This window comes from Sander lucioperca, chromosome 18 (assembly GCF_008315115.2).
Source record: "Sander lucioperca isolate FBNREF2018 chromosome 18, SLUC_FBN_1.2, whole genome shotgun sequence".
Taxonomy (NCBI): domain Eukaryota; kingdom Metazoa; phylum Chordata; class Actinopteri; order Perciformes; family Percidae; genus Sander; species Sander lucioperca.
In genome coordinates this window covers 27,779,494-27,793,316 of record NC_050190.1, presented here as the reverse complement: position 1 = coordinate 27,793,316, position 13,823 = coordinate 27,779,494, and the positions used below count along the sequence as shown (strand labels likewise).

At 42.0% G+C, this 13,823-nt stretch overlaps 1 protein-coding gene across 1 annotated transcript in view; it reads left to right on the top strand.

Moving 5' to 3' along the window:
- LOC116065682 (stress response protein nst1-like) overlaps nucleotides 1-8,375 on the top strand; it is a 254,118-nt gene extending 245,743 nt beyond the window's left edge. Inside the window, exons 5-6 of the mRNA XM_035994955.1 lie at nucleotides 85-224; nucleotides 7,893-8,375. Coding sequence (XP_035850848.1) covers nucleotides 85-224; nucleotides 7,893-8,375 — 623 coding nt within the window. The remainder of the gene's footprint in view (nucleotides 1-84; nucleotides 225-7,892) is intronic.
- The last annotated feature ends 5,448 nt before the right edge of the window (nucleotides 8,376-13,823 follow it).

Genomic DNA, 13,823 nt, shown 5'->3' with positions numbered 1-13,823 from the left:
TCTTCTTCTGTCCTGTCTTGTGCTTTCTCTCTCCTTGTGTGTGTGTGTGTGTGTGTGTGTGTTTGTTTGTGTGTGTGTGTTTAGCTATCGGTACCCAGCGAAGGAGGTCTCCCAGCGTCGTCGCCTCGGACATCTTCGAGCCTCACCTGGGCAGTCACATTTTACAGGTAGGAACTGCTCAAGGTTCAAGGCTGACTTTCTCTGAACACATCTTTGGAAATAAGGTTGAAAATGCATGTGGACATAATAAACTTTGTGTGAATACTCTCATAGACAAATACATACCGAGGCAGGGAGAATGGGAAGACTGTGGGATCCTGACACTAAGCTAATGTTATGTCCAAGCATTTTGTATCCAAGTCAAATATCCAAATGCCAGTTTTAGGCTGACTACATGTCTGTAAGGAAAGCTAACACACGTAAAGCATCCAAAACAAGGCATACAAATGGCATACAGACTCCACTACATCAGCACCCATTACATCCACAGATTGTCTGGGCTCAAACCCATCCAAGAGTTGCATTACATTATGTCTCTGCTGCACACACTTCGATGCTGCAAGTCTTTGGGTCCACAGAAATACACCCGCCAAGTGCAGGGGCAGAGCCAGGCGTTGTAAACATTCGCTGAGCCCAGACATGGGGTGGGAGAGATTTTTTCTGCCATTTAAAGCAGCTGTATGCACTATTTTTCAAGATATTTGATAAAATAATGCCTAAAAATCTGTATATAACATTTGGAAAAAACATTATAGTTGCGAAGGAAAACGTCTCGGAGAACTGTCTTCAATCTTTCGCAAACCAGAACACGACAAATGTTGAGGATTTTTTAATAGCCTGACAAGCCAGACCCGTTGCAACTCTGCTGTCATTATGTTAAGCCCCGCCCACCGACTCTATACACGATGTGATTGGCCTGACCAGAATTTGGGTTTTCCAGCTTGCAAGCCAACGAGCTTGTTGCTAGACTAACCCTGGCTGCAAATTATATTTGCTGTCAATAGGATGCGTCTAGATTTTTACTCTTGCCACCTAGAAAGAGGCAAAAATTGTCTGTCATTATATTTTAGAAGTGATGCTACATAACATACGTAGGATAGGAATTTGGCAAAAATAGCATTAGTAATTTTGAGACCTGTTTTTTTTTTACCTCTTCTTTTGACTTAAACTTACAAGTGTAAGGTCTAAATCCGGTCACATTTGGTCTCAGAATCAGGATTTGGTTATCTTAATAACTTCTTATGATTTGCCTTTGAGCTTTTCTGAAGCTAAATTATTCCTCATAATGTACCTTTACATTATTAGCGCAGCGATTCCTCATAATTCATCCTGAGATTTTTTCACCACAGCCGACTTCAATTATTCCTCAACATCCAGCTGCTGCCGCGGCTAAGCTGAATTATTAAATGGAATTATGAAAGTATGATAATGACTGGGTTATCGCTGAATTCGCTCCCACGGGTTTGTGTGTGTGTGTGTGTGTGTGTGTGTGTGTGTGTGTGTCTTGTAGTTTTAATCCCTAACATGCTCCACTCCTTATCTGTTTAACATACAGCCCAAAGGCTGAGCTTTTAACATCACAACCAGGCTGATGCGATACCACAGCTGATACAGGCGGCTAATCTGTGTGTGTGTGTGTGTGTGTGTGTGTGTGTGTGTGTGTGAGAGTGTGAGTGTGTTATACAGTATGCACTATTTGTAAGTGTGCACACGTTCTGAAATGATGTTGTAAACCTGAAAGTGTTTCATTGTTTGTGCATTATTAAATCTAGAAATCTGTGTGTGTGTGTGTGTGTGTGTGTGTTACACCTGATTATTATGATAATCCGGTTGACACCAGTGAGCCTTTGCTGTGTAAAAATCCACACTTTTCTAATCTTGTAGGTTTTTTTTTATCCCTTTATCGTGTTGAAGGATCCTGACAGAAAAGTTCCTCCCAGATATGAAGAATTCATTTCAAACTGTTTGAGAGACACTGACACTAACCTGCTGTTAACAGTGAAGCAGATTGATTTTAGCTGTACTTTAGCGGATACTTTTTGAACAGTTGTCGAGAGGAGCCTGCAACGCATTCTCACGAACGGGTTCGTGTGATGTTGTACGAAATTTTTTTTGGAAGACGTTTCGCTTCTCATCCGAGAGACTTCCTCCGTTCTGAGTGACACGGTCACGCGGATCGTTAAATTTAGCCGAGAAAAAGGTGACTGTGAGCCGGGTACGGAGCACCGTGAGGGGACAGTTGTTTTAGAGGCCGTTGCAGTGAAGTTTACCTGACAAAAGGTGAGAGTTTTACAGCTACGACAGTTATGTTAGGACACCAAAGCGACTAGTTAAGATTAGAAGATAGTTTGTGGTTTGGGTTAAAACACAGGTCCCCTTAAGTGGTACTTCTGGCACACAAACACCTGTTTCCTGGTGAAAGTCTTGTGTTTTCTCCTTAACTTCTTCAGGACATGAACTCTGCTCCCCCTCTTGAAAGCCCTGAGTTTTAGGAGCCAAACATCCGCTCGATGGTGTTTTAAGCCCCCAACGTCAACTTTAAGGCACCTAACCTGAAGCTTAACCCCAACTCTAACCATTGCCTAATCCTAGTGCCTTCCAGGCAGCGCTGCCTGGAAGACGACGTCAGGGGCTTAAAACACCAAACATCCCGCCCGATCTCCTCCCTACGAGGATCTTCACGCTGTTATACAGCAGCAGTCAACGTGCTGCTGACAGTAATAACTACGCTGATTACGTACCAACTACAGTGCTTTACTTTGCGTAGCTGTGTGTACGAATGGTCCGTGAGAAGAGGCTGAAACTCTGTGTAGCAGCAGCTAGAGGCTGCTCTGTGAGAATCAGCAGAAGAAAGAAAGAGGGGGACGGAGTATGTGCTGCATTAGTGCGGCGTGCAACCACATCTATCACAAGTCCTTGTTGCTGCGTTTGTTCTTTATCAGTCCCGCTTTAATCCTGCAGACCGCCTCGGCAAGAGAGAGAGAGAGAGAGAGCGTGTCGCCGTGACAACCGACTCTCCTCTTCCACCGCTCTGCACATCACGTTGTCATGTGTGAGTGTTAACACAAGGCTGGAACAAGCAGAGAGACGCCGAGCCGCATCCGCTCACGCTGCTCTGAGCATCACCACCGTGTGTGTGTGTGTGTGTGTGTGTGTTAACACTGTGTTCCTGCAGCTCGAGACACTAGACATCCCATAATACCTTGTTATAATCCCCGGAGAGTCGCTATGACAACCATATGAGGCAGATCCCCGAGGCAGATTGAGGCAGCTGCGAGATTGAAAGTGACATGAACAATGTGAGCCTCCCCTCACCTGGAAGAGGGAAGGTGTGTGTGCGTGTGTGCCTGCGTGCGTGCGCCTGTGTGTGCGCGCATGTGTGTGTGCGCGTGCATGCATGCGTGCTCGCGCCTGTGTGTGTGCGTGCGTGCGTGCTCACGCCTGTGTGTGTGTGTGCGTGCGTGCGTGCGTGTGAGAGAGAGATACTCTTTATTTTTGAAATGTACCCTAAATTAAGAGGCTGCTTTTCAAAGCTTACCTGCCATTAACTATGGCCACGGTCCAAATCTGGTTAGGGCGAGTCCATTTCCTTTTTTCTTTTTTAGGTTTTTATATCATTCTGTTGCTTTCCAGTAGTGTTCATTATGTATTCAAATCCAAATATGTATAGGTATGTTTTAGCGTAAAATGCTGCTTTTCCAAGCCCTTGTAAGTACAGGGAGTAAGGTAACAAAAACTTTGCAAAAGCTGACAAAAATGTCAAAAAAAAACAACATAAACTCAAATTTAATCCGTTTTCAAAGTTTTTTTTTACATTTTTTAACAGAAATATGGATTTCTTTCAACGTAATTGCCCAAAAATAACTTGGATGCATGGATGTACGTTGTATAGAAACCATGCAACATTCTTCGCAGGTAAACTTAATGATTACTTTCATTGCATTTTGGGTGTTTTAATAAATTTGATAGCATTTGAAAAAAATTGTTTACATGGTTTTAAAACAGCATTCTGACTAAGTTTGACATATACCTGTCTGTGATCCACTCAACATCCTCTGATCTTAACTATTAGTCAAAATAATTCATAATTTCTGCTTTGTTTTAACTCAAATTACGTATAATGTCATTTAAATTAGGTGTATTGATCATGTACAAAGAAAGCGTTAAAACAAGTGACAAAAACGTTTAAAAAAAAGTATCAAAAGCATTGAAAAAGCACCAGAAACAAAGACAGAAAGTTCACGGTGGACGGGAAGACAACACAAGGGTTAAAAAACGTGACAAAAATGTCGAAAAAACAACAAAGATGTAAGTGATCCGGCGTAGGTTTCTGGATGATGCGACCGGCCGGCAGTCGCCTAATTTCGTAAGATAACACCCAAAACTGTTAGTCAGTCCCTCTAGAAAAACGTGATAATGCGATCACATAATTCAACGCATAATCAGCCAAAGTCTGCATATTTATGCACTTTCGCCGCATAAATTGTCGATTTCCGTGCAAAATATGCGGCGCTTGCATGATTTCATAATCCCCGCATTTTCGTTGCAAAAAAGTCACACACATATATCTTAGCAGAAAGTTGAAAAATGTTGCGTTTACTTCACACAAGAGCAGCCGTTTTCCCCTGTTGCCATGGGAACGTTATGAAGTGACGTAATTACGCGACGTGAACGTCATCGAAAAGCTGCAAACGCCGCGATGAAGCCACGATGATCCCGCTTTTTGGCAAGAAATTGCGGGAACTTGATTTTGGCAAGTTCCCGCAATTTCATCTCATAAAATTGGATAAATATCCCGCATAGGCTATATAAAAGTAACAAATGTGTACAAAAGTTAGGCTGCAGTTACAAAATGCAGCACTTCATGCGCGGAGTCTCCTCCTCTCGCACGCATCACACCGGGAGCTTGAAGATGTAAAGAAAAAAAGAAAAACAGGAGAATTACCTTTGAGCGAAGTGTGGAGGAAAGTCGGAGGTCTGGAAGCAGTTTAAACAAGTCGTGGGCAGTGACAACAATATGTTGTTCATCATCGTTTCTTTTTTTTTACGTTTCTTCATTCGGATCCACTTGGCGATCCGTTCCATTCTAAACAAACAGCAGTTTACAGGCTTCGTCCTTGTTGTATTATTCTAAACGTCAGCGGCCCACGTATTAAAAAATTGTCAGGTTTAAATCGGGCTCATAATTACAGTTAATGTGCCGGGCCGGGCTCGGACGCAACGTGCTCGGGCAGGTTCGGGCTTGATTTTTTGGGCCGATCTAAGCTCTAATTCCATCGCATTTTTTTAAGAAAACGTGCCGCATAATCAAGGATTTTTTCCCGCAACAATCACAAAAAAACTCCACATTTTTCTGGAAGGACTGATTAGTCTAAGTGTACACTATATTTAGAATATTTACAACCGTCGTCTCTACTCTCTTCAAAACCACCAGACTCCTTTGACAAAAACAGACTTTTTTTATTTATTTTATTTTTTTAAATCTTCTCAATCGTTGTGTCAGTTTTTTTGAGTTTTCTAAAATAAAGTAATCATACGCGCTGAAGACGGAGCGGAGTGTGTGCCCGGTGCGCTCACACACGCGGCCGCAAATAGATGAATCAATGTCAGAAGAGATTATGAGATTAATGACGGAAAAGGTCAAAGCTTATTACGTCGCTTACGGCGCAAAATTAACATCATCTCTAGACAATATTTCGTGATTCATACACACATACAGGTGTTTTATACATCTCTGTGTGATCAGACAGGAAGTCAAGTCAACTTCTCTCCCTGTTTATTTGAAGAGCAGGCTCAGGTCTCAGGAAATTTTGCATTGTCTGTGTGTGTGTGTGTGTGTGTATGTGTGTGTATGTGTGTGTCTGTGTGTGTGTGTGCATGCGGAGCCTTTTCAGCGGAGAGAAGGAAGGCCGATGTGTTGGCGGCAAATTGGCCTCATTAATCTCCCGCTTAATTGATTGTGAGAAGTTTGAGGATGACATTTTAAGAAAGCGTGGCGGACGGGGCGCGGCGTGATTGATTTGGCTAAAACGCAGCGCTAATGAATGCCAGCCAGTCACTTAGGTGGTAGAGACCAGACACTAATTTCAAAGAGATTAGGCCAGAGAGGTTTATAACGCTTAATGGAGAGAGAGAGGGAGAGAGAGAGGGAGAGAGAGGATGAGAGAGAGGAGGAGAGAGAGGAGAGGGAGGAGAGGGAGAGAGAGGAGGGGAGGAGAGAGGGAGAGGGAGCGAGAGGAGAGGGGAGAGAGGGAGAGCGAGAGAGGGAGAGGGAGAGAGAGGAGGAGAGAGAGGAGCGGGGAGAGAGAGGAGAGAGAGAGAGAGAGAGAGGGAGAGGGAGAGAGAGAGAGAGGGAGGAGAGAGAGGGAGAGAGAGAGAGGAGACGAGAGAGAGAGAGAGAGTGAGAGAGAGAGAGAGAGAGAGAGGGAGGAGAGAGAGAGAGAGGGAGAGAGAGAGAGAGAGAGAGAGAGAGAGAGAGAGAGAGGTCATTAAACAGGATGTAAAGCTCCATGTGCGCTCGCCTGTCAGGTACGATTTGCTGTGTGTGTCTGTAAGAAGTGTGTGTGTGTGTGTGTGTGTAAGAAGTGTGTGTAAGAAGTGTGTGTGTGTGTAAGAAGTGTGTGTGTGTAAGAAGTGTGTGTGTGTGTATGTAAGAAATGTGTGTGTGTGTGTGTGTGTGTGTGTGTGTGTGTAAGAAGTGTGTGTCTGTAAGAAGTGTGTGTGTGTGTGTGTCTGTAAGGTGTGTGTGCGTGTGTGTGTGTGTGTGTGTGTGTAAGAAGTTTGTGTGTGTGTGTGTGTGTGTGTGTGTGTGTGTGTGTAAGAAGTTTGTGTGTGTGTGTGTGTGTGTGTAAGAAGTTTGTGTGTGTGTGTGTGTGTGTGTGTGTGTGTAAGAAGTTTGTGTGTGTGTGTGTGTGTGTGTGTAAGAAGTTTGTGTGTGTGTGTGTGTGTGTGTGTTTTCTTGGGGTCTAAATTTGGTGGGATGGGATCGGTGCATTAACTCCGGTACGTCCCCATATCTTTACCAGCATTTTAGGCTTCTCCGTTACTGGTATCGGAACATCTCTAGCTGTATGAACTTTATTACTCATCAATACGCATCTTCGTAGGAACACCGGTCAGGAAGTTTGAAGTGTTTTTGTTGCTGATGGAGTGAAAGTGTTTTTGGGACTTTAAAGAGCAGATTGATGTTTAGAGACACCATGTGGTGTCTGAAGATGAAGAGGCAGCGGGCAGACGGACACTAATTAAACGGAGGGCTGAAGAACGTAGACAATTATGTGTTAAACAATTAGAGAGTGATTGATGAAGAGTGTGTGTGTCTGTGTGTGTGTGTGTGTGTGTGTGTGTGTGTGTGTGTGTTTACGCTTTAGTAACGTCAGAAAGTGAACCGTAAAAAAGAGACTCAGAGGGAGGAAGTGTGTGCGACTTTCTTTGTGTGTGTGTGTGTGTGTGTGTGTTTGTGTTTGTAACAGCCTGGCAGAGCACCTGGCATGCGTATATGGGGGGGGGGTGGAGTGCCAAACACACCTGTTCAAACACACACACACACACACACACACACACACACACACACACACACACACACACACACACGTACACAGCCTGTTGGGTTGTTTTGTCTGCCTCTTTGTGTTAGAATCAAACACGTAGCGTGCTGAGGACGACCTGTCGATCTGCAGCAAGAAGACAAGGAGACAGAAAGGAGTCAGAAAGGAGACAGAAAGGAGACAGAAAGGAGACAGAAAGGAGTCAGAAAGGAGTCAGAAAGGAGACAGAAAGGAGTCAGAAAGGAGTCAGAAAGGAGACAGAAAGGAGACAGAAAGGAGACAGAAAGGAGACAGAAAGGAGGCAGAAAGGAGACAGAAAGGAGGCAGAATGGAGACAGAAAGGAGGCAGAAAGGAGACAGAAAGGAGGCGGAAAGGAGGCGGAAAGGAGGCGGAAAGGAGACGGAAAGGAGGCAGAAAGGAGACGGAAAGGAGGCAGAAAGGAGACAGAAAGGAGACAGAAAGGAGGCGGAAAGGAGGCGGAAAGGAGACAGAAAGGAGGCAGAAAGGAGTCAGAAAGGAGGCAGAAAGGAGGCGGAAAGGAGGCAGAAAGGAGACAGAAAGGAGACAGAAAGGAGGCGGAAAGGAGGCGGAAAGGAGACGGAAAGGAGGCAGAAAGGAGTCAGAAAGGAGGCAGAAAGGAGGCGGAAAGGAGGCGGAAAGGAGGCGGAAATGAGGCAGAAACGAGACAGAAAGGAGACAGAAAGGAGGCAGAAAGGAGGCAGAAAGGAGACGGAAAGGAGACGGAAAGGAGGCAGAAAGGAGACGGAAAGGAGGCGGAAAGGAGACGGAAAGGAGGCAGAAAGGAGGCAGAAAGACAAGCCAGTTAAGCCTGTTTTTTTTGTTTTTTATGGGGCGTTTTGAAGATATAAAACCTTCATGATTTAAAAAAAATCTGAACACAAAGAGTCATAATTGACCTTGTCTGCCACAACATGTAACACACACACACACACACACACACACATACACACACACACAGTCAGAGTGATGGCAGCTGACGTGCCCCGCCCTGCTTTAATAGATGGTTTATGGTAAGTTGTTCAGAGGCTGTCATCCGTAACACACACACACACACACACACACACACACACATACGTCTTTCAAGTCAAACAGATTTAAGATATTTTCATCAAGTTTTTGTATTTGTAAAGCTGCAGGTTTAAGAGATTAAAATAACCCTTCTTGTCAAACCGCCCCGATGTAAAGAGCCTTAAAGCCCATGTTGCAGCGTTTATTTTCTAATGAATTTGTGCAATTTGCTTGTTGGTAATAAACATTTAAACTGTTACCCAACAACATCAAATACAATGGATATCACAAAACAGAATAAAATACGAAAAAGTAGTACTATTTTACAGCGGTTTGCAATGATTCTCTTTTCCCCCACAATGCATTGCATTACGTCACGTTGGGGAGACGACAGACTAAAGCCCCGTCTCTGTTCACTGTCTATGGTCTCGGTCTGTGCCACTGGTCTCTGTTCACTGTCTATGGTCTCGGTCTCTGCCACTGGTCTCTGTTCACTGTCTATGGTCTCGGTCTCTGCCACTGGTCTCTGTTCACTGTCTATGGTCTCGGTCTGTGCCACTGGTCTCTGTTCACTGTCTATGGTCTCGGTCTGTGCCACTGGTGTTGCAAAATATGGCTTTTGGTCTCGACCGAGTCCATGTGGCTTCATTATGTGTATAATAATATTGGAGGGAAAGTGAAACACAGCTTGGACGGGGATGCTGTTCGGCTTTTCACAAGTTTAGACAGCTAGCTACGCCGACGTTTGCTAACGTTAGCGCAACAGCGTTAGCCTAGACTGCTAGCTAGGTAAATATTAAGACTGCCTTCAGAGTTTCCTATATCTGCGTCCACGTTGTCAACATAAGACATGTTGCGTTAGTGTTCCTTTTGTACCATCATTTTATTGAATTAAATGTTAAGCTTCGCTCCTACGAGATGGGTGGGTTTTTGTTAGCTACATACAAAGCTAACTGGCTATAGTTAGCCTGTATGCTAGCGGAATTAGCTAACGTTGTATAACCAGCCAGCAACTTTGGCAATCAGCAGTAGTTTCGGTGAGCTAACCACAACAGTATTGTCGCCCACAATCAACCTCTGCTGCTAAAAGCAGTCAACCTGCAGTGATGTTTAAAATAGAGACGCTTGTGGATGTGTTAGCTGTCGTGGTTAGCTCGCCGGAACTACTGCCGAAGCTGCTGGCTGGCTACGCAACATTAGCTAATTCCGCTAGCACAGGCTAACTATAGCCAGTTAACTTTGTGTGTAACGTAGCTAACAAAAACCCACCCATCTCGTAGGAGCGAAGCTTAACATTTCTTTCAATACAATTATGGTACAAAAGGAGCACTAATGCCACATGTCTTATGTTGACAACGTGGACGCAGATAGAGGAAACAACGAAGGCAGTCGTAATATTTACCTAGCCGTCTAGGCTAACGCTGTTGCGCTAACGTTAGCAAAGCGTCGGCGTAGCTTTAGCTAGCTGTCTAAACTTGTGAAAAGCCGAACAGCATCCCCATCCAAGTAATAAATAAACACTAGGCAAATATGTTGTTACTGGAGCTAGTAGGGTCCATCAAAACGTGAGATATCTAATCGAAAATGTGTTACAACGTCGGGGGATTTCACAGGTGAGACTGACTGGCAAGTTAGCCCATAGCTAGCATGATGCCTTCTATTTCTAGATCTAGCTAGATTACCAGTACTTATCTGAACTAACGACATGATCACTGTCACTAGATATAAAGAAAACATTGACTTTCACTCGGTGCTATTCACTGACAGTAAAAACACCTCTTCCACCTCTTCCTCATCCCAGTCAGTCACCATAGTTCTAGTACTAGACTGATAGTCACCATTGTTCTAGTACTAGGCTGATAGTCACCATAGTTCTAGTACTAGGCTGATACACAGTCACCATAGTTCTAGTACTAGACTGATAGTCACCATAGTTCTAGTACTAGACTGAGGCACGTCTCCCCAACGTGACGTCATCACCGAATTGCGTTAAAAAACCCACTAAACGACTAAAACGGTAAAAACTGGCCTTTAACACTATTTGGTGACATTTTTAACAATGATATACATATGTTGAGTGCTTTATGTACCCATTAATCAGCAGTGGTGGTTAACCTGCAACATGGTCTTTAAGGTACGTGTCCACGGGCAAGCGTCATTTGGTAGCGTGGCGGCGACTTTCGAAAAGCGGGGCGTCGAGTTTCCCGCTCCTCATTTGCATAACGTTGAATCCAGGCTACTTTTTCCCAATCCAGCTCGACTCGCGAAACCTCGCGAAAGACTTTTAAAATGACTGTTGTCAATCTGAAACACATTCAGCAGCTGCTTAATATTTCTCACATGAAATGATTTCACATTTCAGTGAAATAAGAGAGAGCCTGTTTTCTTTGCTCGTCAGTGGTCAGTGAAGAGAAACTGATAACTGAAAGTGGGGAAAATGTTTTTATAATATATATATTTTCATTCATAAACGTCGAAAACAGCGACAAAAATGTTGAAAAAGTGACACAAAATTTGGAAAAAGTGACAAAAAATTTGGAAAAAGTGACAACATTTGGAGAACGTGACAAATTTGGAAAAAACGACAAAAAAATTGGAAAAGGTGACAAAAATTTTGGAGAAAGTGACAAAAATGTTTAAAAAAGTGCCAAAAAATTTGGAAAAAGTGACAACAATTTTGGAAAAAACGACAAAAATTTTGGAAAAAAAGACAAACATTTTCGAAAAGGTGACAAAAACTTTGGAGAAAGTGACAACAAATTTGGAAAAAGTGACAAAAAATTTGGATAAGTGACAAAAATGTTGAAAAAAGTGACTAAAAATTTGGAAAAAGTGACAAAAATGTTGTATAATGTCTTTATTGTTATTATCTTTCCGAGTACTTACTTTTTCAATATAATTTATATTATGGTTAATTACTTTTGCTATGTTATTTAATTACATATTATTCAATCTAATTTCAGGTCAATTACTTACTTATATTACAATATTTTTCGTACTATGGCCACCTCACTTTACTTTACAATACTTTTATATAATGCACATTGTTGTTTGCCTGTTGTTTGTTTGTTTGTTTTTATTGTGGAAAAATGGCTGCTGTAACAAGTGAATTTCCCCGTCGTGGGATGAATTAAGTATTATTTAAACGAAAAAAGCGAAACAAATTTTGAAAAAATTGACAAAAAATTTGGAAAAAATGACAAAAATGTTGAAAAAGTGACAAAAAATGTTGAAAAAAGTGACAAAAAAATTTGAAAAAAGTGACAAATGCTGAAAAAAAGTGACAAAAATGCTGAATAAAGTGACAAAAATGTTGAAAAAAGTGACAAAAATGCTGAATAAAGTGACAAAAATGCTGAAAAAAGTGACAAAAATGCTGAATAAAGTGACAAAAATGTTGAAAAAAGTGACAAAAATGCTGAATAAAGTCACAAAAATGTTGAAAAAAGTGACAGAAATGCAGGGAAGCGGTGCGATCGTTGCCGTCAGAGAACGCCACTGTGGACGTTTTTTCTGGCGATCAGTCGGATCACTCCCGTAATTTAACCTTTAACCTTTGTCTTCCCGTCGATCTGCAACCTTTTTGTTTTTCTGGGAGTTTTTAAAATTGAAAACTAAAATTGGTCGACACTTTTTTTCACTTTTCTTAACGTTTTTCTCACTTTTTTTTCCACTTTTTAAAATCTTTTTTTTAGACATTTTGTCCATTTTTTCAATCTTCTTTTATCATGTATTTAACCTGAAACTCCTCCAGGTTCTGTGATGAATAAAATATCAAAACAAGGCGACAAAAACACCAAGAAGGGCATCATAAACGTCGAAAAAAGTGAAATTTTTTCTGAAAAAGTGACACATTTTTTCTGAAAAAGTGACAAAAAATTTGGAAAAAGTGAAAAAAAAATTGGAAAAAGTGAAACAAAATTGGAAAAAGTGACAAATTTTGAAAAAAGTGACAAAAATGTTGGAAAAAGTGACAAAAATTTTGGAAAAAGTGGCAAAAAATTTGGAAAAAGTGACAAAAGTTTTGGAAAAAGTGACAAAAAATTTGGAAAAAGTGACAAATTTTGGAAAAAGTGACAAAAATGCTGAAAAAGTGACCAAAATTTTGGAAAAAGTGACAAAAATGTTGGAAAAAATGACAAAAATTTTGGAAAAAGTGACAAAAAATGTTGTATAATGTCTTTATTATTATCTGTATTTATATTATTCCTTTATCCGATGTTTTCGTAGTTCGTAGTAGTTTTTTTTTGACGTATTTGTTCTTTTTTCCCACTTTTTAAAGTCTTATTTTTAGACATTTTGTCCCGTTTTTTAATGTTCTTTTATCATGTATTTAACCTGAAACTCCTCCAGGTTCTGTGATGAATAAAACAGCAGCAGCAGACCAACCAAAGTGTCCCGTCTGATATGAGCAGAGCGTTTGAGTCCTTCACCTGCAGCTGTTAACTTCACTCTGCGGCGTGCAAAACAGATGTGAGGCGCCCCGTGTGTTGTCACGGCGATAAGGGGGTAAATTAAAGACGACAGCGACGGCGCTCAGACACGACACCGCTTCCTGTACGCCCGTCAATCAAAGCTGTCAACCAATGAATGTCACCGTGGGTAAAACATTAGACGCGGAGACGGGAAAGGACGGCGGTGAGTAACGGGACAGATCTGCCGCTCCTGCTGGATTATGGGAATATATTACTTTGGAGGTTTGTGAACAGGAAGTGGGCGGAAATGGGGCTGAGAGGCAGGAAGTGAAAGAGGGGGAGGAGAAGCAGAGGAAAGGAACCAGACAGGGAGGAAGTCACTGATAGACACATTTAAAGGAAGGAATTGCCCAAAGGAACCTTGAAAAAGGTGACAAAAATGCCTACAAATTTCATGAAAAATTGCCAAAAAAAAACTTTAAAAAGGCGACAAAATCGTCGATAAATTGCCAAAAAAAAACTTTAAAAAGGCGACAAAAACGTCGAAAAATTACCAAAAAAACCCCCACAAAGGCTGAAAGTGAAAGTCTTGTTTTCTCCTTAACTTCTTCAGGACATGAACACCTGTTTCCTGGTGAAAGTCTTGTGTTTTTCCCCTCCTTAACTTCTTCAGGACATGAACACCTGTTTCCTGGTGAAAGTCTTGTGTTTTCTCCTTAACTTCTTCAGGACATGATCACCTGTTTCCTGGGTGAAAGTCTTGTGTTTTCTCCTAACTTCTTCAGGACATGATCACCCTGTTTCCTGGTGAAAGTCTTGTGTTTTTCTCCT